The 22,873-nt window shown below is 51.9% G+C and overlaps 6 protein-coding genes across 6 annotated transcripts; 3 read left to right on the forward strand and 3 right to left on the reverse strand.

Moving 5' to 3' along the window:
• Nucleotides 1-1,432: 1,432 nt before the first annotated feature.
• On the reverse strand, nt 1,433-2,143 carry B0T23DRAFT_162286 (bladder cancer-related protein BC10-domain-containing protein). The gene is made up of 2 exons (XM_062832748.1): nt 1,996-2,143; nt 1,433-1,894 (listed from the first exon to the last, which is right to left on the reverse strand). The coding sequence occupies exons 1-2, from the start codon at nt 2,010-2,012 to the stop codon at nt 1,441-1,443; spliced, it is 471 nt and encodes a 156-aa protein (XP_062691639.1). The 5' UTR covers nt 2,013-2,143; the 3' UTR covers nt 1,433-1,440.
• Nucleotides 2,144-4,743: 2,600 nt separating this feature from the next.
• Nucleotides 4,744-9,895, forward strand: B0T23DRAFT_317963 (uncharacterized protein; the record flags this gene model as incomplete). Its single annotated transcript, XM_062835043.1, has 2 exons — nt 4,744-9,618; nt 9,692-9,895. 2 exons carry the CDS (start codon nt 4,744-4,746, stop codon nt 9,893-9,895), a joined length of 5,079 nt encoding a protein of 1,692 aa, XP_062691640.1.
• A 1,682-nt stretch (nt 9,896-11,577) lies between these two features.
• Nucleotides 11,578-13,532, forward strand: B0T23DRAFT_359855 (putative cytochrome P450 monooxygenase; the record flags this gene model as incomplete). The annotated part of the gene is made up of 3 exons (XM_062836241.1): nt 11,578-12,213; nt 12,279-12,381; nt 12,439-13,532. The coding sequence occupies exons 1-3, from the start codon at nt 11,824-11,826 to the stop codon at nt 13,530-13,532; spliced, it is 1,587 nt and encodes a 528-aa protein (XP_062691641.1). The 5' UTR covers nt 11,578-11,823.
• Nucleotides 13,533-13,988: 456 nt separating this feature from the next.
• Nucleotides 13,989-17,125, forward strand: B0T23DRAFT_339769 (uncharacterized protein). The gene is made up of 3 exons (XM_062835864.1): nt 13,989-15,260; nt 15,326-15,982; nt 16,035-17,125. Exons 1-3 carry the CDS (start codon nt 14,363-14,365, stop codon nt 16,826-16,828), a joined length of 2,349 nt encoding a protein of 782 aa, XP_062691642.1. The 5' UTR covers nt 13,989-14,362; the 3' UTR covers nt 16,829-17,125.
• On the reverse strand, nt 17,075-19,078 carry B0T23DRAFT_443416 (uncharacterized protein; the record flags this gene model as incomplete). Its single annotated transcript, XM_062840858.1, has 2 exons — nt 17,169-19,078; nt 17,075-17,113 (listed from the first exon to the last, which is right to left on the reverse strand). The coding sequence occupies exons 1-2, from the start codon at nt 19,044-19,046 to the stop codon at nt 17,075-17,077; spliced, it is 1,917 nt and encodes a 638-aa protein (XP_062691643.1). The 5' UTR covers nt 19,047-19,078.
• Nucleotides 19,079-19,539: 461 nt separating this feature from the next.
• B0T23DRAFT_405306 (uncharacterized protein) lies at nt 19,540-20,372 on the reverse strand (the record flags this gene model as incomplete). Its single annotated transcript, XM_062838979.1, has 4 exons — nt 19,540-19,847; nt 20,058-20,147; nt 20,191-20,284; nt 20,337-20,372. The coding sequence occupies 4 exons, from the start codon at nt 20,370-20,372 to the stop codon at nt 19,540-19,542; spliced, it is 528 nt and encodes a 175-aa protein (XP_062691644.1).
• Between the last annotated feature and the right edge of the window lie 2,501 nt (nt 20,373-22,873).

Below are 22,873 nucleotides of genomic sequence, written 5' to 3' on the forward strand. Positions count from 1 at the left end.
CTGCGTGATGCATCCACCGAGTGATTCCCTAGGCAATATTTTCTTGACCCACATTACAGGCGCAGCAACTTCCCAGGTGTAATTGCTAAGAGACAAAGGATTGAGGAATTCGACTCAAGGTTTCCTCGGGACGGTTTTACCGCTTGCACCCTCCTTGGGCATTGAAGAGAGGAGTAAAGAGAGGAGTAAAGAGAGGAGTAAAGAGAGGAGTAAAGAGAGGAACTAGAGAGAGAACCGAATCCTATCATTACTCAATCCTCTGTCACCGCATGTTCCTCTGTGTGCATGATGTCGGTCAAGATACAGGACGAAGGGGGCACTCACAAATATATAGACCATTTCGTTTCGTTGTACAGTTAGAGCTTGATCAGATCTTTGGATTCAGAACCAAGACAATCCGAAACTATTTGTTCCAGTTACCTGTTTCTGTTTGCCTTGCCATTGCCGTCATATGACAACAATCCCATTCAAAGGGTTGAAGGCATATAGGCCCCGACGAGGACGGTTCGCCTTGCCTCTCCTTCGTCTACTCGTATAGATGACTTGCTTGATGCTTCGAGTGACTTCCTATGAGCTCTTAATTGGCCCAGTCTTGAAGTACTGTAGAAGTGTTGTATTCTAAGTGTCCTGTCTACTGGGTGATGCTGTCCTTCCGGACTTACGAGCTTTAGCTCTGGTTGTAAAGCCACTTCAGGTTTGATGTTGCCACATAAGATAGTTGGCAACCTTGTTATGTTTGGGGCTTTTTGAGTATTATCGTCAAACTGTGACTGCAGTCGGGCTTTTTCTTCTTCCTCTTTTTTTTCCTGTTTTTTTTCCTGTTTTTTTTTGGGGGGGGGGGGGGGGGGAGGAGGAGGAGGGGGGGACTCTGTTCGCTCAAGGGGCGAGAGGAGTGCGAGTACATTGATGTCTGGCGGATATCAGGATGTCGTTGCCTCGTGTTGTATCAATGTCAACTGTGAACATGCGATGTAAGCATATCTCATGGTAATATCTACGCTATGGGTATTTGGATGTCCTCCGCAAGATAATCAGCCTATTCATTGCTGGCAAAAGTCATACTCCGCTAATAACAATGAAACATGTCCGTTGTATACACTCCGGACCCTAATACGTAACATCTACAACTCACAAAACTGTCTCGCTACCGAACGTGCAGCACAACGCGAAAGAGAAGCGCTCCTTTGGCAATTATTACCACCGCAAAGGTAAGAGTGGTGGCACACCTTTCAGCTACTGAGGCACAATTTCTAGATGCAGTGGCCACTGATGTTTGGGGATGCAAAACCCCAAAAAGAGTCCAAAACGTAAAAAGACCCAATGCGATGTGCGAACAACGGAGGATGGCGAGCATACAAGAAGAAGCAGTCACAGATTGCGATGGATATGGGATCCAATTATCCACTCCTGTTTGTCCCCCCTAACGTCCGTGAGATCATCCTATAGTCTGATATAGAGGTCCAAGCAGTCGATCCGCCACTCCCTCCTCCCCAGCAAACTCCTCAACCACTCCAGTCCCAATCCCGTCCACTCCACCCTCGTCCTGGCCGCCTTGTCCATCGCGGCCGTCGCCAGCGTGCCGACCGTTGTGTTGAACATGTCGAGAGCCAACGCCGCCGTACTGTTGGGCCTTTCCGCCATGGCTGTGGTACCGGTGCCGTTATTCGTAGGGGCGTAGATATGTGTCGTAGTCGAGTTTGGCTCCTTGGGTTGGAACCAGTTGCTGCTGACATCGAAGAAGCACCGGTCGGACCAGTTACACGACGTCAGGAAGAGAATGACGAGCAGAAAGGAGCAGTAGATGCATGGTCGGTTGAGGAAGTATGTGCAGATGAAGAAGACGAGAATGAAGGCGGGCGACGCATTGGTCGGTATGAAGAGCAGTGGGAGCCAACTACAGTAGTAGGTTTACAATCATGGTTAGCTTTCTCTTTCCCAAGATTCCCCGGCCTATGAAGCTTTGCGCCTGGCTTGGGACAGCAGACTTTCACGAACCTCCGAAGACAGAACATTTTCTGCTTATTGGGTTGTTGCACAAAGGCAACTGGACGGGTGGTGTTACTGTCCGAATGTGGGGAAACGAATGAACGTGTCCTTCCTGGCTAGAATCACCCGAGAGACGGACGGCGCGACTGAGAGCAAGGGGCGCCGCTCGGGTTGTTCGCCGTACTAGCGTATGTGGGATTGCTAAACCGCCGGGGATCTCGGAATCGGACTCGAGGTGAACGAGCGTGTGCACACGGTGGTATGATTCGAGGCCGAGATTGGAGATGCTATGTACATCGACGGAAAGGAGGATTATGTTCTTGAGCACACCCGAGCGAGTAATATGCGGTGTTGCACACTCTTCCCGAATTCAACGTGGCGTGCTGGTTCGTGGGACCTCAAGGAGGTGCCGAGTTTGCTTGTTCCTCGTCAACGAGTGGAAGAGTTGGCGATTCCGTCCCGTCTAAAATCCGATTTCCCAGGCGCAAAGCAAGCAAGAGGCTCGGGGGACTGGCGGATAAAGAACGCGGAAGCTCTATTAACAACGTAGTTGCACGGCGACAGGCAAAGCGTTGAAGGGCGAAGATGCGAAAGAAGGATAATGTCCAATCTTTTGATTTTTTGGGGGGGTTTTTTTTTTTATTATTTTTTGGTTTAGTTTTCAGGGTCCTCCGAGTGTCAAAGGAGCCTTGACGCGGCGGACGGGACAATCCGCTGGACTTGCAACTACGGTCACTTGCGCAATTGCTCAGGTCGGAAAGCGGGAATGACGCTGGGGGCCGGGGACCGTTCGGTGGGGCGTTGCAAATCCCACGACGCCAGGGTCCGGGTCGGGCTTGAGATCCCTTCTTGCTTACATAAGCCACGTGGTTGAGTGTCGATTGACCGTTCCATCTTGGCCGCCTTCATCGCGAAGCAGTTGAGCTTGAGAAGATTAGAGTAGAGATAACTCATGTGCTCCGACATATTGTTCCGTCTCATATAAGCCTCCATACCCAGCACGTGAAAATGTCCTGAGCAGTGGGATAGGCATTGCCAGCCACATCCGGTGAGGTAGCATCGACAATGAGCCAAAGGTTCAAGCCACTCATTCATTCTCACTTCAGGGCATGTCATATGCCAGCGTGCCATGAGACGCTAGGTACCGTTCAACCGGTGTGATCCATCTCGTAGTCAGTCAGCCCTGTTCTGTTGTCGTTGACTGCAGTCAGAGTTCGACTTTTATATCACCAACAACCTCATAGGCTGGCAAATGCGGCATTATCATGTCACACCCACGACAGATCCGAAGTGCAGAAGCAGAGACGGAATCTACTTGGATGCCGTCGTGATGCACATGTCTTCCCCGCGCCAGGTGTTGAGGTGCATGTGCAGGTCAGAGTCGGAACATCCAATGCTCAACGTCGACTGCGACCACCGTCGATGTGAAGGCGGGCGTTGGCTACGTGGACATGTGTTGACAGCAGAGAGGGGCACGGACCACATTGGCCATGATTGGCTGAACACCATGCTCACGGCAGGAGGCCCAATGGGATAGCAGCGAATCGTCGTCAACCTGTCCCAGCCTTGAGAAGCGTCGGACATCAGGCCTCGCAACGGTCCATGTCACTCCTGTCAAGGTCGGGTCTTGTGTATGTAAGTCTGACCCAGGTTGAAAGACGTGATCCTAGAAGGGCAAACAGAAGCAAACCGGCGGAAATCAAAAAGTCCTCCCCAAAAAATGGGTAGAACTGAAAGTCAAGCAGCAGTAACTTAAGAAGGTGGTGAATGCGTGTTCCAGTTCTGGCAAACGGACGGGTGCAAATCCAACCAATCTGAGGGCCTGAGGCTGGGCCAATCTCTGCAGCTTCCTCAGGTTCCGTCATTTTCGAGGCTCTGGGTCTTTTTTTCAACTGCAGTGGCTGCAAGCTTCCATTTTTCTCTCCTCCTTCTCTCCCCCGCCAACCCGCCAAACGGAACCTACCAAACAAGAACGAACGGGCCCATCAATTCCCGACGGACCCTCTCGCCCTCTTCTCACCTCTCTCTCCCTCTCTTTCTTCCTCACCCAACATCGTCAACTTCTCGCGCGAATGCATCACGCTGGCCATCGTCAGGTTCTTTGCGCGTGCGACTTTTGACCTTTGCAGCAGACTGGCGCTGAGAAACCAAGCAGCTAATTTGATACGTGAGTGGACCCCCGCATCGCTGTATTTTTGCGCTCGCGCTCTCCTTTTGGCCGCCCCGCGGAAACACGCTGCAGATGGTGGCAGGTGTCGTGGGCTAACCCTGAGCCTCAGCTCTGAGCCGGGACCGAGCTTGGTGTAGCTTCTTCGGTCCCCCGTCACTTGTCTAACCCTCGCCTTTCAAAACAGCGTCATTGATTCCAAAAGAGTCCCAGCTCGAGCTGAGGTCCCCTCCTCCCACCAACTTCGACCAACCCAGTCACAAACCCCTCCTTCGTCACGTTCGGTTTAGGTAATTCGACAACCCCAAAGCCAACAGAGCCTACCACAACCGACACTTGGTTACTGCACGAGCGCCGCCGCCCATCGCACAACCCCAGCCGCCGCTCACGGTGCCCTCCCCCCCTGCGTCGCCGTCACTGTCCGTCATCAGTGACATCGCTTCAACGCCTTTGACGTCTCGAGCCTTCTATTTCTCTGCCACTGCCACTGCCGGAAGGCGGCTTGCGGTAGAAAATCGAAACACCACCTTTGCGTGTTTGTTGTTGTCTGGATGCCAACTTGTGTCGATAGCCAGAAACGGCCGTTTCTCATGATGCCCAACAACTTCAGCATGCCCGGTGGCAATGCTTCGGGCGATGGCGAATCCGACCGCGCTGCCGCGTCTCAGTTGCTTTTGGCTCAGCTTCGTCGCCAACAGTCCTCCACCAGCCCTAATCCGGCTGCTGGACCTAATGGCTCGAACCAGTATGGTCAACTTGCATACCACGGACACCACGGCCACGGTCACGTCCACAACATCCCCCAGGGCGGCCAGCCCTATTATGGGCCCGACTCCCCTGGTTTGAACGTTAGCTTCCAGAACCCCTTGGACTCCGCCGCGTTCCTTCCTGAAGCTCCGACGCCACCTATTCACGCATTCAATCACTCTCAGTTCCCATCTGGACTGATGCAGCCTATTGGTGCCGGCCGCGGCGTCCCTCCTGCAGGTGCGGGCGAGAATCGGACCGCTCAATTGTTGAATCTTCTCAAGTTAGGACAAGGCTCTTCCTCCAACCAAAACCAGCCGCAGTTTTCCCAGGAAGCCCAGCCAAGCTACAACATTCCGCCTCCTATGATTCACGCGCCTGCCCCGAGTGGTTCTGATCCTAGTGGGTTTCTTGCTGCTTTGATGCGTGGGACGCACCCTGAACAGCCCAAGTCCGAAGCCGCGCCTGCTTCCTCTTCGTCTTGGAATCAGCCCGCTCCCCCCTCCAACACTCAGCAATATCTGCTGAATCTACTGAGCAAGCCAAAGCCAAGCCAGAATGATACGAGCGAGATTGTCGAATCCAGTTTTCTCACACCTCCCCCGGCTGAGGATGATTCGAAGGAAGCCCGCAAACCTGCTGATATGACCCTCCTCGAAACCGTGCCGTCGCGATCCCAGTTTGATTTCGAGCCTCAAGGTCTGGAATCTACGCCCCCCAAGTTCAGCTCGACTCCACAGTCGCAGCATTCGCAACCTGCATCCGCCGCTCGGTCGGGAATATTTTCTAGTCAGAATGACGATCAGTTGGCCAGCTCCCCCAGCCAGAGGACTCCCAAGTCGTCTGCTGGTTCTGCCATGGATCCCAATGTCAGTCGCCCCCCGGCAGCATCTGCTATGCAAATTCTGCGGAAGCCTGATCTGAATGATCCCAAGCGGCCTTTAAGCGACCATAGCTCCACAGGCAGCCCCGACCATACGAGACGGAAGCTGGAACATGTATCGTCTCCTCATGGGTTTACTACGGGTGCGCCTCGAGTCGCTCCCAATATCATCACCGTTTCCCCAGGCTCGGAGGCCAAGGTTGAACTTGGTCAAGACCATGTGGAAGGTGAAAGGAAGAAGGAGAGTGTTGCTGAAGCCGTTGTCGGGCTTGCTGAGCAGGCCGACAGAGAGGCCCAAGAGGCGCTGGCTCGTGCTGAGGGACAGAGCGCTCAGGCTGAAATTACCCAAGACCTCGAGCAGATGATGAGTGCCGAGACCGACGATGAATTTGCCAGATCTGCCCAGGTTGCCGCTCAGGCCATACAGAAACAGCTTGAGAAAGACGAGAACAAGGATGTCCTCGAGTCTGCTCTCGATGCCGAAGTGGCAAAGGAAGTAAGAGGCATTGTGGATAAGGCAGCTCAAGCCGGTCAGGGCCCGGTTGCGGATAGTTGGGAAAGTGCCGAAGCCGATGAAATTGTCGTGATTGAGGAGACAGCGGCACCTACCAAGGTGTACAATTTCCCCTTGAAACCCTGGATCACTATTAGTGTCCAGGAGACGGATGAAGTTCGCCCTGTTTTCCGCGAAGAAGCGATTCTGGACATTGCTAGGCTCAAGAAGGACTTCGACCAAATCGATCGGAACCTTGTCTCGGCATCAGAGAGCTACATGGCCTATGGAATGTCCAAGGCTGGTGGCCTCCGGGTGATTCGTCAGGACGACGGTAAGGACGCTAAGCTCTTCACGGACACTAAGGATAGAATCTTTAATGTCGCCATCTCGTCGTCTGCCTCGAACCAGCACCCCAAGGAGGCCATCATTGGCACAGGCGTGAGCGGCACGGTTTACTGGGTCCAGCTCAAAAACGGTGACCGGGATCATCTGGAGGACGCTCATCCGGAGCAATACGGTTTTGCTCTGCCCCCTCTGTCGTCACAAGAGGGTGGCGATGCCCCCGGCGGAGTTTTGAAGACGAGAGCTCGTCCTTCTTCTATGCATCCCGATTATTTTGCCGTTGGCCGCGGAAAATCCATCAATATCATTTGGCCCTCATTCATTTTCGAGAACAATCTTTTCAAGAACGCCCATGATCGCGTTGTCGACACCGAGAGACTCTTTCAGCAATGTTCCCTTAAGATCAACACTGGCAAGGCCGGGAAGGATTTTACTTTCAGTCAGGATGACACACTGATGGTCACGTTGGACAAGTCGGGCCGAGTCAAGTTCTGGGATGTCCGCGACTTGACCGCTGTCAGGGAAGGCTCCGATCCCCTGAACCCAATGCCTGCCCATACCTCTTTGGAAATCAAGGATCCTTTGATGACCTTGACCACCACCCCAGAAGGCGAGAAGGCCTGGCCTACGTCCGTCCTGTTGTTGGATAAGTACCGCCCGTATCAGAAGCGCGCCGCGTTGCGGTATATGATCGTGGGCATGAAGCAAAACCACACCCTTCAGCTGTGGGATCTCGCCCTGGGCAAGGCTGTGCAAGAGTTCAACTTCCCCCACAACAAGGAGTCCGACGCCGTCTGCAGCGTCATGTATCATGCTCGCTCAAGTATGATTGTTGTCGGTCACCCTACACGCAACTCGATCTATTTCCTTCATCTCTCCGCCCCGAAATATGGTCTTAAGAACCTCTCACAGGTGGACTACATTCAGAGACTTGTTGCACAGGACCCTTCGATTCCGCAGCCCGAAGCTACTGCCGTTATTAGTGGTATCCGGGAGTATTCTTTTGCCAACAAAGGTGTGCTGCGGAGCCTCGGAATTCTTGGAAACCCCGCAGGTTCTACTGATGGCGATGAAGCGAACCTCTTCGAGCTTTATGCTATGCACTCCAAAGGTGTCACCTGCGTCTTTATCAAGAACGGTGAGCTTGGCTGGTCTAAAGATAACAAGGTCATTTGCCCAGCCGATGCTGAAAAGGTTGGCTTGGTCAAGATTTCCAAGCTGGTTGCTCCTGTGCAGCCAGTAGAGGTTCAACAGGCCCTGGCTCCGGCCGAGACAAGCGCGCCGCCCCAAATTCGCATCGCCACGCGCCCTAACAAGGAGATTCTGCAGAAGACGCCGTCATCTCAGGGTGATGACAAGAAGGGAATTGATTCTGTCTCGACTGTCAAGCCTGATCGCAAGGAAGATATCGAAACTCCCGTTCAAAACAACAATCAGCCAGAGCGGGCAGAGAAGAAGGGCCGCAAGAAGAAGGCTGCGGCTGCTGCGGCTGCCGCCGCCGCCGCCGGCGGCGATTCTGCTGTCAATGGCCAGGCAGAGCAACCAGCCATCCCGACAATTGGCCGCACTTCATCTCAAGTGAAGGCCAGATCTGCTAGAAATGCTGACTCTTCTGCTCTCAACCTCCCCAGTCAATTTTCCGACCTCTCCTTGAACGGTTCTGGTATCTCTCAGGAACAACTCAACACAGTCATTGCCGATTTGGAGTCACGCATCTCAAATAACATGAACAGCATGCCAGGACGTATGTCCAGTGTTTTTGAGTCATCCTGCAACGATATGTTTAAGCGGCAGCGCGAGCAGCTGCATGGTTGGCTGCAAGATTGGATGCGCAATTTCATGGACAGTCGTGATGACCTTTTCCTCAAGAATCAGTCAGCAGTTCTTCAAGTCGTTTCGGACGTTCTTAATGACAACACCGAAACTGTCTTGAAGTCTCTTGTCGTCGATCAGGTTAACAATGCCATTATTCCCGCTATCCGTTCCACCGTCGAAAAGGTAGCGAAGGACCAGGTCGACTCTAGCCTGAATAAGCAACTGCCCGCGATGCAGAAGGAGATCGAGAAGAGACTCCCCTCTCTGCTTACACAGTCGCTCCAAAAGGCTGACATCACGCCAAGCTTGGTGGACAAGCTCGCGGATCAGGTTCTCCAAAAGGTGGCCACCCGGTTGGACGTTAATATCGCTAACCAGTTTGCGAAGTCGTTCAGCGAGCAGCTGCCTGTGTTGTCAAAGCGTGTAGCTGAAGACGTTCACCAACGTATTGCAGGAGATATCAGCACACGGATGGGCGAGTCCATTGCGCGGTTTGAGGAGCGGAAACGAGACGATGACGCGAAGCTCGATCGCCTCATTGCTCAGAACACAGAGCTATCCACGGCACTTGCCGCTCTGGCAGCGTCCCAGGTTCAAATGCAAAAGGAGTTTGGCGCCCTGAAGCAACAGCTTCATGAGCAGAACCGTGATCGCGACTTTAGCGTTCCGGAGCCTACGCACAGTCACACGCATTCTCGTGCCAGTGGCAGCGTTAGCTCGCACCAGCAGACTGGCGGACCCTCCCGCGATTTGGTCACTTATGCGCCGTCCCAGGCTCACCAGCACCAACACACCCCGTCCATTCATAGCATGGCTCAACACCAGCAGCAGCAATTCGTTAATCAGGAGCAACAGGCGCTTTTCTCTCCTACTCCCCGCGAGAATCGCGAGAAGATGGAGCTCAACAACACGCTGGAAACCATCGATCGTTTGATGAGCGCAGGCCAGTACGACCAGGCAGTTATGCGCTGGCTGCAAGCGGAAGATAAGAGCGAAGAGGTCTTCCAGCAGGTCATTTCCAAGTATGACCCCCGTTGTCTCTCCGGTCTAGCGCCCATTTTCCTTCTTTCTGTGGGAGCCAGCATCGTCAGCAATCTTTCCCGAAGAAGCCCTAAAATCCAAACCAAGATTGCTATGGTTGAAACGATCGTATACGCCATGGCACAAGCCCTTCCCCACTTGGTAAGTGTTTATACAGCCCAGTGAACTGTGTTGATGCCTTTATTTTTGATTGCTAACATTCCGTCTCTTACAGGAGGATCAAGTTGTCGAGGCCGTCCCGAAGGTCATGTCTCTGATCCAGGCGAAGATGGAGGAGCTTTTGCTTGCTATTAGCCGCGAGAGCCCTCACGATGCCTCTCTGAAGACCTTGTCCAACATTGCTCATCTTGCCGGACGTGTCGGCGAGAGTTGCCAGCCTTCCCGCCAGTCTCTGGGCCATCCCGGTGCACCTTACTAAACACACTCGCTGGTAGAATTTGCTTTGAGGAGGGGATAGTAGACGGTTCGAGAAGGCTTTTCCCTTTGCTATCTTGATACCCAGCTTCTTATTCTTCACTCGGTCACGGTTTTACGGATGGGTTTGGGGCACTATGTGAGTTGCCATATTCGTCAAAGGAGATAGACTGGGTGGATCTATGATTCAGCGAGCATGAAGGTAGTTTGCTAGTCATTGTTTATTTGCGCTCTCAATCTGTTATCAATTCCTGTACTATGGTATCTGGGCAGATGAAAGCGAAAAGTTGTGGTCGGACTGGTCGAAGAGGTGGCTTTTGTAACGTTGTCTGAGCGGTCACGATTATGTGGGTTACGTGAGCTTGCTTGGTGGTTCTGGGCATCATCAGAATTGCATGTCGTCGAAGTAGCTTGTACGTTATATCTTATTATTGAGTAGATGCAAGATAAGTCAGAAGAAGGACACGAATGCAAGATGGAGTTTTGACAGCGCGATATCACGCCGTGATGTGGTGATGGTCTAGGTTGCTCGAGCAATGCTGCGGTGGTGATGCTGTGGAAATTTGTATTGTCGTATGCTCCTTATAGGTGTTAAGTCTCAGGCAAACAATCACATACGACCATAGATGGTAGAAAACTCGGGATCCCGTCCGCTCTCCCATAGATAAGCTACCAATCGCCTGACTAGTAGTTGGGTCGGTGACGACCAGCGAATCCCAGGTGTTGTATGTCTTTTTTTTGTTTCGTATTCTTTTTTGCTGGCATTTTCCATGTGACGAAACTGTTGCCGTCTCCCGGAACTTGTGATGGCTTGCTTGTTTTCCCGTCTCCTTTTTCTTTTTTGGATGGTGAACCGCCAATCATAACGAAGTGTGTTTGACCGTTCAGGGATAGGGACCCCTTTTTTGGGTTATGCAATCTGTACTAAGCGTATTCACCACTTATCCCTCACTTATTCATGGGTTGTGCACTTTTATGCAGTCTATGCACTCGGAGATGTGGGTCCCCGGCAGCTCTCCGTGCCGGCATGGTGCGGATCGGTAGCGTTGCTTTCGCTTGAATGGGCCAGCCAACGGCAACGAGGAAGACAGGCCAGGACAGGGTAAATTGGCCTTCGAGGCCTTTGGGATCGGCGGTATGCGTGGAGTTGTGAGCAATACATACGGTGTAGCTTGACGAGAGGGAGGTGTCTCGGGTAGTTATGGCAGATATGGAAGATGCTGGAAGAAGAGAAGGGGAGACAAAGGGAGTCACTCGGCTTTGGAGCCTTCATCAGACGGCAGAACCTGAAAAGAAGTGATGTTTAGTACGAGTAGGTAGGTACTTTGCCTGTTAAAAGGATTGTGAATAACGAGTCACAAACAGGGGTAGAGTTGGTTGGTGTTCTTGTACAGGGCACACCGCAAGCGAGATCAATCAAGGTTGACGATACATGCCCGAATCACAACTCCGCGTCAAAACCATTCCATCCATAATTGGAATAGAAAGAGCCGCTTCGGAAAGTCACTTCGGCTTCCTCCGATCCATAGAATTTTATTTTAGCCTGAACGTTCATACTTTGTATCCCTAACTCCTAGTAGACAAATCTCACCATTTCCATTACATACTGACGTGTCGGTAACCGGCAAGGGGCTCGTTCGTCTGGGATCGTATCCCGACAGGGCTTTGGACTTTATGCAAGAGACAGTCATGTAGTTGATAAAGCAAGGATGTTGTGCCGTTTCATAAATGAGTTATGAAAATGGATAACGTTGGGGTGGGGACAACAAGCTTCCGGTTTTATGTTACCCAGATGTACTGACAGGACGTATAAAGATCTCGACTGTCTTCGACTGCTTGTATCTTGAACAACCTGCTCTCAACTCATACCTTTCCAAGTTCATCAAGAGCATTACAATACCACTACAGTCTCCAGTGAACACCAACACAACCATGGCCAACCCCTCGGCCACACCAAGCTCCATCCCCTCGTGGATGGAGCGGCTCGACATCAAGTCCATCACCGACGCCTCGGCGACGCCCTTCTCCTACCTTGTCACGGCTTTTCTCTTGGCCGTCGTCGTGTACTCCCTCCAAGGACCGAGATTCCCCAAGAACATCAAACACCTCAACCCAAAGGGTCCCCTCGAGTTTAGCGACACGAGACCGAAGAAGGAGTTTGTGTATGGCTCTCGACAGATGCTTGCGAACTGGTTCAAGGCCAACCCCAACAAGCCTTGCCGTGTCATCAGCGACTTTGGTGAGGTCATAGTGTTGCCGCCGCGAATGGTCAATGAGATCAAGAATGACGATCGGTTGAGCTTTACGAGGTGGACTTATAAGGTTTGTTACCCCTTCCATCCATGGTGAGATATCAAGTGAGGACTGAGGCTTACCGGAAGAACTAGGCTTTCCATGGGCATCTCCCTGGTTTTGAAGGGTTCGGTGAGGCTAGCCGGGAATCGCACATTGTCCAGGAGGTTATCATGAGGGATCTTACCAAGTACCTGAGTAGGTCAAACAGTGCCTTGACCGAGACGAAGTGACGAAGCTGACAAACAATGACAGACAAGGTCACTGAGCCCCTCGCCCAGGAAACTTCCATGGCGATGGAGGCCATCCTCCCCAAAGCAGCCAACGGCGAGTGGTCCACTGTCAACCTTCGCTCAAAGATTCTCCCCATCGTCGCCCGCATCTCTTCCCGCGTCTTCCTCGGCGAGGAACTCTGCCGCAACGAGGAATGGCTCAAGGTTACCCAGCAGTACACAATCAACGGGTTCGGCGCCGCCGAAGATCTTCGTCTCTGGCCCGCCGCCCTCCGGCCCATCGTCCACTGGTTCCTCCCGTCCTGCCAGCGCGCCCGCGCCGACGTCCGCGTAGCGCGCAGCATCCTCGACCCGGTCCTTAAGAAGAGGCGTCAAGAAAAGGCAGCCAACGGCGGCAACGCTGAGTACGACGACGCGATTGAGTGGTTTGAGCGGACGGCCAAGGGCAAGTACTACGACCCAGCAGTTGCGCAGCTGATGCTGTCCCTGGCGGCCATCCACACCACGTCCGACTTGACGTGCCAGGTCATGACCAACCTGATGCAAAACCCCGAATTCATTGCCCCCCTGCGCGAGGAGATGATCCGGGTGCTCAGCGAAGGCGGGTGGAAGAAGACGTCGCTGTACAACATGAAGCTGCTCGACAGCGTCATCAAGGAGTCCCAACGTGTCAAGCCCATTGGCGTAGCGTCGATGCGTCGCTACGCCGAGAAGGACGTGACCTTGTCAGACGGCACCTTCATCCCGAAGGGCGGCTTCGTGGCCGTGTCGGTGCACGACATGTGGAACTCGGAAGTGTACGAGCAGGCGGACAAGTGGGACGGAAGACGGTTTTTGAGGATGCGCGAGACGGCCGGAGCAGGCAAGGAGAACGCGGCACAGCTGGTGAGCACGGGGCCGGAGCACTTGGGATTCGGACACGGACAGCACGCGTGCCCCGGACGGTTCTTTGCGGCGAATGAGATCAAGATTGCGCTGGTTCATCTGCTGCTGAACTACGAGTGGAGACTGCCGGAGGGGTCTGATCCCAAGACCAGGACGTTTGGCTTCTCGATGGGGGTGGATCCGTCCTTGAAGGTTGAGTATAAGGGCCGGCAGCCGGAGATTGAGCTTTGAGTGTAGTATGAGGTGGGTAGTCCCAGTCGGTCATAGATATATATGTAGTGTAGTAGGTAGTCTGGCGGATTCAGAGTCGTATGTAGATAGACCTAGCCATTTGTGTGGCTGTAATAATGATATGTACATTGGCATGTGTGTAGGAGGTACTTGGGTAGTGGTGACTGGTACGTACATAGGCAGTGTAATGCGTGCAGTAGTGTTTACCTGCGTAGTGTAGATCTACTTGTCGGTTATCGATACTACAGTGCCAGTGGATGCCCGTTCATCTGAAACAGTCTCGCCATGTATGCTGTGATTGGCTGGGGAAAGCATGACGTCACAGGCACCCTTGGTCAAAGACAGGGAAATTGGGACCTGATTGGGGACGAGAGGATCAGGGCCAATGGTGTGATTCCCTTGTCCCGACCAAAAACCAAGTCTTTCCGGTTTGCACCTTATCTGTGACCTTGGCATGCCAGACCCCAATGAATCCGTGGGGCTGGCCATGTGGTGACGGAATTCTAGACCTTGTGCTAAATGATATGCATTCACTTGAGTGTTTCTGTTCCGCGTGTCTGTGTCGTTTTGCGTTAAGTTCAGTTGTCTGTGTGTCTGCTTCGTGTCTCACGCTCCTGCTTTCTTTCTCTGTTAAGCGAGGCCCTTACTCAGTCAGCGAGGTTCGAAGGAAGGAACAAACAAACAATCAATCAATCAATCGATCAGTCACAGTTTCTCCAATTTCCCCCTTCCACTTTCTCCAGCCTTCTCCCACTTTCGCTCTCCTCATTCAAGTTGGACAAAGACGGCCCATCGTTACGACACTGGGGTAGCAGGTGCCATCGGGTGCAATGCAGCAACCACCGAACGGAGGAAATGGAGGAAATGGGTCGGGGAAGGATAATCAGGGGCATCATGTCAGCCAAGGCGAATACTTCACCGAGGAAGATGTTCGACGGACGAGCACAGCATCGACTCGACTCCCCTCGTTGCTCGAAGCAGCAGAGTCACCGCAGCCTCTTGCACGCCCTACAGAGGTAGCAGCAGACATTCCACCACCACCACCACCAGCAGCTGCTCTTAGTCCCATCAGCGAGCGGCCGCCTGCACTTCATCCCCAACCAGCACCACAAGAACCACAAGTTCAGCCTCGTCGACCATCACAACAGCCCGATCTTGTGTCCCACCGTCCAGCTCCCCCTCCTCCCACCCGACAGAGTCAAGGTCAAAACATTCCATTCCAGCCCGCTCGTCAAGAATCCGCTATCCGTCTCCGAAGACTACGCACTTCATCCGAGAGCAGCTCGAGGCTAGGGCCGTCAGTCATCTCGGGTCAGAGACGCCCTTCTCACCCACAATTGGGATCTCAGTCCCGAGATGCCCCGGCACCTTTAGCGGCAACAGGTCGACGTCGTTCCAGCTCTGACCCCCAGCGGCCACTCAGCGCCAGACACTGGGCTGATGATCAGCCTATCATGCACAAATCGACACCTCTAGTTCCTGAACATGAGGGCGGAGAGGTGCCACAGCCCCCAGCTGCTCATCTCTCCCCCATCAATGAAAGTGTTCTGGCCCAGCCATCTATCAAAGTCGAGCCAGAGCACCCAGGTCTGCGCCACCAGGGTACCTTTCGAAACCTGATGCCACGTCGTCGCCGTGCAGAGAACCAGGCCAGCCCTGAGGATGCTCAGCTACAGGCAGAACATGACACGTACGACTCGCGCATTGTAGACTTTCTGGATGTTATTGGTTAGTAGCCAACACTTCCTTTACTCCTCACTCTTCACCATGCTAACTACACTACTATACTACAGACCCAGAAGTTGCCGCCTTGTCGTCCATCACCAACGTTCAAAACTCCCTCTTCGTTCCTTCGCTGGGTAGATTTGTCAACCGAAGACCGACATATGATCTCTCCCAGCTACCAGTTCTACCACCCAACCTGCCCGGCACCTCGCCCCCTTCCCAAGAGGATGTTCATACTATCCGAACGACCCGAACGGCCACGACTGCAGGCGAGGGCGAGACAGAAGATGAAAGCGCGCATCAGCGCCCAAGTCCACCTCATGTTCACAGTTTCTCGACCGTTTTGACTGCTCCTCAGTATGCCATCCTGCCCAAGGACGCCACTCTGGAGGGGTGGCGCGAAGAAGACATCCGGATGCTCAATGACTATGTTCGGCATATGCTCCACTCAAAGCGTTCCAAGTTCAAGCAGCGCATGAAGGCATTCGGAAAGTACTGCAGGCGGCCTCTGGGCTTTCTTGTCACCCTCTATGCTGTTTTGATCACTCTGTTCGGTCTTGCTTGGGTTCTCTTCCTTATCGGGTGGATCTACGTCGGCGACAAACAGCTGTACGTCATCAATGTCATTGACAATGTCCTTGTCGCTTTATTCGCTATTGTCGGTGATGGCCTTGCCCCCTTCCGGGCGGTCGACACATACCACATGATCTTTGTGGCTCGCTATCGTAAGTGTTTGCTGTGTAGTCGAGGTATTGCCTAATGCTAACTTTGGTCCAGACCTCAAGACGATCAAGCTTCGCAACAGGTTGTTGGTTCCTTTGAAGGATCCCAATGACGTGCCTCTGCAAACCCAGGCCGCCCTCGAACAAGCAGACGTTGAGCGCGCCCCCGTAGACCCTCACATGACAGAGGTCCGGCATGACGATACCTTCATCCCCGTCCTCTCCGAAAAATCACAAGCCAGATTCATCCACCATCAAAAGAAGCTGGCCAAGTCACACACCTTTTACAAGCCTCACGAAACGGGAACTCACCACGCCTTTCCTATCGGCTTGCTCATTGCCATTGTTTGCTTGTTGGACTTGCACAGTTGTCTCCAGATCACTCTCGGTTCTTATACCTGGTCTACCGACTACCATACTAGGAAAAGTGCAGTGACCACCGCTGTCCTTTGCTGCTCCATTGCTGCCAACAGTACTGCCGGTTTGCTCATTGCCATCGGCGATAGGCGTACTCGCAAGAAGGATGTCTTGGAGCGACTATTGAAGCAGGAGCTCACGGCTGAAGTGATGCACAAAATGGAGAAGGAACGGGAGAAGAAAGCCAAGCAAGAGGCTGGGGAACCTACCGGTATCATGCAACCGGCTTTGACGTTGACGAACAAGTTCAGAAAGAGTGAAGATCATGGAGTCAGAAAGAACATGGATCATGGCACTAGCAAGGCTAGCAGCAGCTCAGAAAGCTCTCGTACGGACAGGAAGGAGACAGCAGGTCGGTTCAATCCTACCGTTTCAGCAGCTCAGGTTCAGGACCAAGAGAAGCAGCAGGGAGCTCGGAACGGCACTGCGTAATGTGGGAGGTCAAAAGAGTTTTGTTTTGCTTTGAAAAGTCACGGAGTTAGGACTAGGGAGAAAGATACACGGGCGGCTCTCTGGATACCATTTCTGCTTATTCTGTTTTTATTTTTATTTTTCTTCAATGCCTTGTATAAGGTTTCCCTTCTGTCTACATCCCGTCGTATCGCATCGCATCCATCAAGCAAGCGAGCCAACATGCTTTCTCTGTACTCTTCTCTCTATACTTGTAATTCACTTCTTCTATTGGCATTTTCGTCGTTTCGATAAGTCCTTGAACTTCTGTGATCAATCGTTAGCAACCCACCCTTTACACGTCGACAAGTGACAAACTTACCTTAACCAACTCCTCCCACTCCTCCCCCACCCTCTTCTCCCCTCCTTCCTTCTCCCTTCTAGCAACTAACCTCCCAACAACATCCACATACCTCCTCACCGTCCCCCACCCCATATCCTCATTCGTAATCTCCCCATTCCCCATCTGCGCAAGCACAACTTCCAACCACCTCTCCACCCCATTCCACCGCAACACATGACCACCCACACTCAAACTATCCTGACTCTTGAGCCGAAAAACAAAGTGCACCGTCCCGCTAGGAAAGAACACAGTCTGCTTCGGCTTGAGGATGACAAATCTCCATCTTGGACCTTCAGCATATTGGTGCGGATCTGCTGCCCACTTTTCCCTCTCACCAAAAGCCTCAGCTTTGGATTCGGGGGTAGAGGATGCGGTAGATAACCACCCAAACCCAACCATGCCCTCCTGTACGGTAATCCAGGTGTCGAAACCAAAAGCGTCACAGTGCGGAGGGGTGTGGTGGCCGCCTTGGGAGAGAAGGGACCAGGATTGCACGTTGGTCCATTCGCTCCAGGAAGAGGGGGAGGCGCGCAGGCGTTCGGCTCTTTTTTCTGGCGTCTTGGCGGTTATTCGTTGTTTCTTGAGGGATGGGGATTGGGTGTGGGATTTGGAGCTGGGAGGGCGGCCGCGCTTTTTGGATGGGGTTGTGTTTGGTGGTGTGTTTGGTGCGGGAGCTGGTGAGGATATTGAGTTGGGAGGGGGAGTGGAAATGAAAGTGGGATCGGGGTAAGAGTTGCGGTTGTTGACGCTAAGGTTAGGAAAAAGCAGAGTGTTCGAGTTGGGTTCAGGAGTAGCAGTGGACTCATGCTCAGGAGTGCTTCCCCCCTCAAGGACAGGCGTACACTTCCTCGCATCCCTTGGCGGCGTCACCAAGCCCGACTTAACTACCGTAGGAGACGCTGGAGGAGAAATAAAACCAGAAGACCCAGCAGTCATCAGCACCTCCGAACGGATATATCTCAACATTTGACTCCCCGGCCCTTGCAAAAACGAAGGGGTGGTAGAAGGTATAGGCGTCGACAGATCCAAGACATTCCATGGATCATCCTTTTGTTTCATCTTTTCATGTACCTCGTGTGCATGCATGTCCTCCGAGTGAAACCGTGCGCGAACCGATCTCAAAGTCCTCAGCTGTCCCGAAGGCTCCGTCACCGGTTGACTGGGGATCTGGACGGAGACTTGGCGGTGGAGAGTAGGGAGAAGATGGTCAAAGAAGAGGGTGATGGGCCGGTATTGGAATCGGTCTGTGTTGTTCCCGGCTGTGGCCTCCGGTTCTGGTTGGGTTTGAGAGCTGGTAAACGGGAGGGATACGGTGGGAGTGGGTTCGAAGTATCGCTTATCTTGGACGATCAAAAGTACGTTGGGATCATAGTGAGAAGATTCGATTAGCGCTGTGGCTTGGGCTTGGTTGAGATAGAGCGCTTCGATGGGACCGGAGTCGGTGTCCGTGTTGCTAGAGGGTGTATAATTGGTCTTCGGGTGCGATGCATTCTGGAGAAGAGAATGAAGCAAGCGCTGGGTACGTTGGCCGTGGGTGGGAATGGAGTAACCGCCATCTTCCGTGGTGCTTGTGGCGTTAACTTTGGAAAGGTCCTCCTCAAGCTCAGATAGGGTTTGACGGCGGTAAACATCGCAAAGAAGCGGATCAGGAACAGGCGCGCCGGTGTTGGGGTCCAGTGGAGGATAGGTGATTGACACTGGGGGCTTTGACCTCGGCGAAGGCAGTTTCTTCGTGCGTCGGCGCTTACATGTAGATTTGGGCGCGTGGACGTGAATGGTTTCGGAGAGGCAAACGTGGATGGTATCGCCCACCTCCTCGTGATGGGAGAACGAAGCTTTGCGGCGGATGGTGGCCATCTTGATCTCGACGGCGAGGAGTTCGTCTTTTGCTCTCTCTGCTTTTTAGAGCTCGATCTACTATGTCAAGATCTCTGCTGCTTGGATTGAGTGACAGAATAATTGGTGACGAGGTTTGCTCCTCGTGAGCAAGGGTGTTGTTCATTTGGCAGCAGAACAGAAGCAAAGTCGATACGGTCGCATGAGGATATAAAGCCGGCTGGTGGGCATTGCCTCATGATTCATTTAGCCTTGGAGCAACATCAACACCAACGAACAAACAGACCTTTGTCATCTGGTTATTTATTCTTAGCTTTAAGGTTGGTGGTCGTTCTTGGCTTGACTCCATGTCTTTGTCCCATCAATCAACGCCCTTGTTCTCCTGACCCCTGGCAAAGATCTTGTCAACGGGATCTTCCTTGCTTTGTCAACCCAGACAATGGAAGAAAGGACTGTTGTTCTTTGTAATAGATATTGCCTGTTCATCCCTTGGTTAGTATTGCTGCAAAGCAGATCATTGTAACAACCCAGGCGGCGACTTATGCGGAGTGTCCACCCAGCCGTTTCGGGCTTCCATTACGCAAAGAAGCTCCTCCACCACCGCGAGCAACTCCTTCACCATGCTCACATACAGAAAGTGGCCACAGTCAAGATCAATCTTCTTCGCAGCTATCCATCTCGCAGTAAATATACGAGCAAGGGATCCCATTGCTTCAACGCTCAAAGTAGAGGGCGTGTCGAACAAGCCAACAGTAGTATGCGCGTTTTGTACACCCCAGTGTTGCTGTTCTTCCTCCGGCAGATCAGTAAGGACGTCCATGGCTGGTTCCTGGTAGAGGTAGGCGCGGTCAACCTACTAAACAAAGTCGCATGAAAGTCATCATTCTCTGCAAGACATGGTAGTGGGAAATCATAGAGGTATCTGATCACTTTTATTTTCGTCCCTTTTCTCCTCCCCCAAAATATCAGACATCATCTCCCCCCTTCTAACCGCAAACGCCGCTCAAAAAGAACACCCATGACCCTTATTACCCTGCCTCCTGCGACTGGTGGCGTCTAAGCCCTCGGCGGCACCGGTGGTAACACGACCGCCTGAGGAGTGACCGACAAGAATTAGGTCCGCTCCCTATGTCTCGTTGACCAGCTTTTGAAGATTATTTTGCACCAAGGCCGCGTCGTTCTGGAATAGCGGCGAAGGGCACTTCGGTTCCGTCCACGGTACCTCTAGGTAACTGGCTGAACATGACGGAGTAGCCTGCCTCTTTGGCTGTGGTGACGAAGGGTAGACCCGGTGGTGCGAAGCCGCCAGACGCCGTGCACAATGTAGATGTTGGGTTTGCTTGCCATCTGAAGTGTTGAGATAATTTTATGAGGAGATAAGCGATGTGCAAATGGTGGACGAGAAGGGAGCATGTTTGACCTGGACCTGGAGCGCCAGTAACGTAAATACACCCACGTATGGCAAAGAAGCTGAAGAGGAGAGATGGTAGCACTCCGCTATTACGACATAGCAATTCCTACTACCTGGATATGGTCAAGTATAAGTCTAGCAGGTGGGTTGATTATCATGTGTGTGTGTGTGTAATCGTACGTGTTTCGAGAGTGGGAAGTCTCGACATGACGTTGACGATCCATGCGGACCAGCCCTTTTTCTTAACCACATCGTGACTGAAGTCTGAAAGGTCAGAGGAGCCGCGCGGAGCCTCATTGATTTTCCGAGAACGTTTATCGGCATTATTCCAAATCTCAAATTTCCAGCAACGCGCCTATGTTGACTGTAGACTTGTCGATATGGCACGTTAGCTGTCAGCTTGCTTGATGATGTCGGCCCCGTAAAGTTTTCTAGATCCTGTGCACGCTTGTTTTCTCAACCCACATTTTACAGAGAAAGGGGATAACAGAAGATAAGAACCGAAGAAAAATCGATCGAAACAAAAGCCAACGAAGACTCGCACCAAAAAGTAAAAGAAAAGAGGGAAAAAAAAACATACAACACCTGGGATTCGCTGGTCGTCACCGACCCAACTACTAGTCAGGCGATTGGTAGCTTATCTATGGGAGAGCGGACGGGATCCCGAGTTTTCTACCATCTATGGTCGTATGTGCTTGGTTTGACTTGACTTCTTACCTATATAGCTAAAAATGTAATAGTTCAGTTTGGCCATAGATGAACTATCGACTACCAACGACCTCCAATTTGTACTTGTACCCTAACCCAGCAGGCTTTTCCCTCGTCCCCTTTGCCGGCACTGCCTCGGTCTCATACACACAACTTGAAGGCCGTCATTAGAGACTTCTTCCCAGTCCAAAGGACACAGTAACTGCCGTTGCCGAAATTCTCCAGAATCCGTAGGTAGTTCCATTGAGGGTTGAGTTAAGGTCTTAGTCGAGTTATTGTAAATGCGTGAGATAATGAAGGCTTCTCTATACCTTAAAGGTTCGTTGAGGACGAGGTATCTGATTTTGAGGGGAATGAGGCTATGGTATTTGTTAGAGGTGCGGTTGGTTCCGAAGCTACTGGCTTCCTCTTGTCGACGCTGTCAACAAGGTCGTCATAGTAGCCAGGGTTGGAAGCGCATGCACTTCAAGGTAAAGTGGGTACCTTACTCACTGTAGGAATCATCGCCACATAGCTTTTTTTTAGCATGGATGGATTGGATGTTAAACCCTCACCACCGATCTTCTGGAAGATCTGATGATTCCTACGCTACTCGTTAGGACTAGGACCGTTTCCCTCCCCCTTGGCGCAGCTAGGAGTCAGGCAGTCCTAACGAGTATGTACATACGTATAGTGCATCTAAAAGTCATGCATGCATTTCCGAGAAACCCATTTACACCTAGCAGACAGTTCTCACGTAATGAACAGAGACGGGATCACATAGGAAGTAACAATAACTAACTGCTTTATAAACTATACTTTGCAAAGTAATCATCACATACGACCATACCCACTGGAAAACTCGGGATCCCGTCCGCTCTCCCATAGATAAGCCAGTGAGGGCCAGACTAGTAGTTGGGTCGGTGACGACCAGCGAATCCCTAGTGTTGTATGTTATTTTTCATGTTTTTTTTTTCTTTTTTTTTGAGGTTTTCTTTTGAGCACCTCTAGGTACACACCCGACTTTTTGGTCCTCCGGGATTATGATACTATTGCCAGGTACACTGATTCGCCCGGAGCAGGAAAGTTGAAACCCGTGCTAGGCTCTTCCTAGTCAATATAGTTGCGGCATTTGACATTATACCTTGGGTAAACTCCTACTACGCATCTGATCTTGGGTTCTAGGCAATTGCTAGATAAAAAAATTCAAATAGGACTCTAGCCAATGTCTTTTCGAATCGTCATAATCCCTATCACAGTTTTGCAACCGTCTCTCCTAACTACAACGAGCGGTATCGTATTGCAAAGGTCTCATCAATTTTGTCATGGAACGAAACTGATTTTTACGTGTGCCTTCTCATATGCCTTATATATATATCGGATACTTCTCGAGTCCTAGCATAGGCAAAGGTAATGTAAATCCTCGCTGCATCAAATACAACCACCTCCCAAAGTAAGTGCTGTGGAGTTTGTGATAGTTGGTCGTCTCCTAAACTGGTATCATAGAAGGAGAGTGCGTAATTTAGCGAGATAAACAAGATTTAGAGTTAAAGACAGTACACACCGTGGGACAGGAGCATATCTGTGTTTTATAAATCCAACAATAAGTCCAGTGAATGAGTACGTATTCGCAGTGTGGGCGAGGCAAGGCCGCAAGGGCCGACAAAGATGAAGCGTCTCAATTTGATCGGTGATGAATTGCGTCAAATGAGAGCGGGAATACCAGTAAAGATATCAGCGTATACACCTT

The sequence above is a fragment of the Neurospora hispaniola genome (assembly GCF_033458365.1).
Source record: "Neurospora hispaniola strain FGSC 10403 chromosome Unknown B0T23scaffold_5, whole genome shotgun sequence".
NCBI lineage: Eukaryota > Fungi > Ascomycota > Sordariomycetes > Sordariales > Sordariaceae > Neurospora > Neurospora hispaniola.

What these genes read in the sequence shown, in the direction of transcription:
- B0T23DRAFT_339769 (XM_062835864.1), top strand. Translation starts at nt 14,363, where the DNA reads ATGCAGCAACCACCGAACGGAGGAAATGGAGGAAATGGGTCGGGGAAG. An exon ending in AGACTTTCTGGATGTTATTG is followed by an intron (nt 15,261 to 15,325) that starts GTTAGTAGCCAA and finishes ACTATACTACAG; the next exon opens with ACCCAGAAGTTGCCGCCTTG. An exon ending in GATCTTTGTGGCTCGCTATC is followed by an intron (nt 15,983 to 16,034) that starts GTAAGTGTTTGC and finishes ACTTTGGTCCAG; the next exon opens with ACCTCAAGACGATCAAGCTT.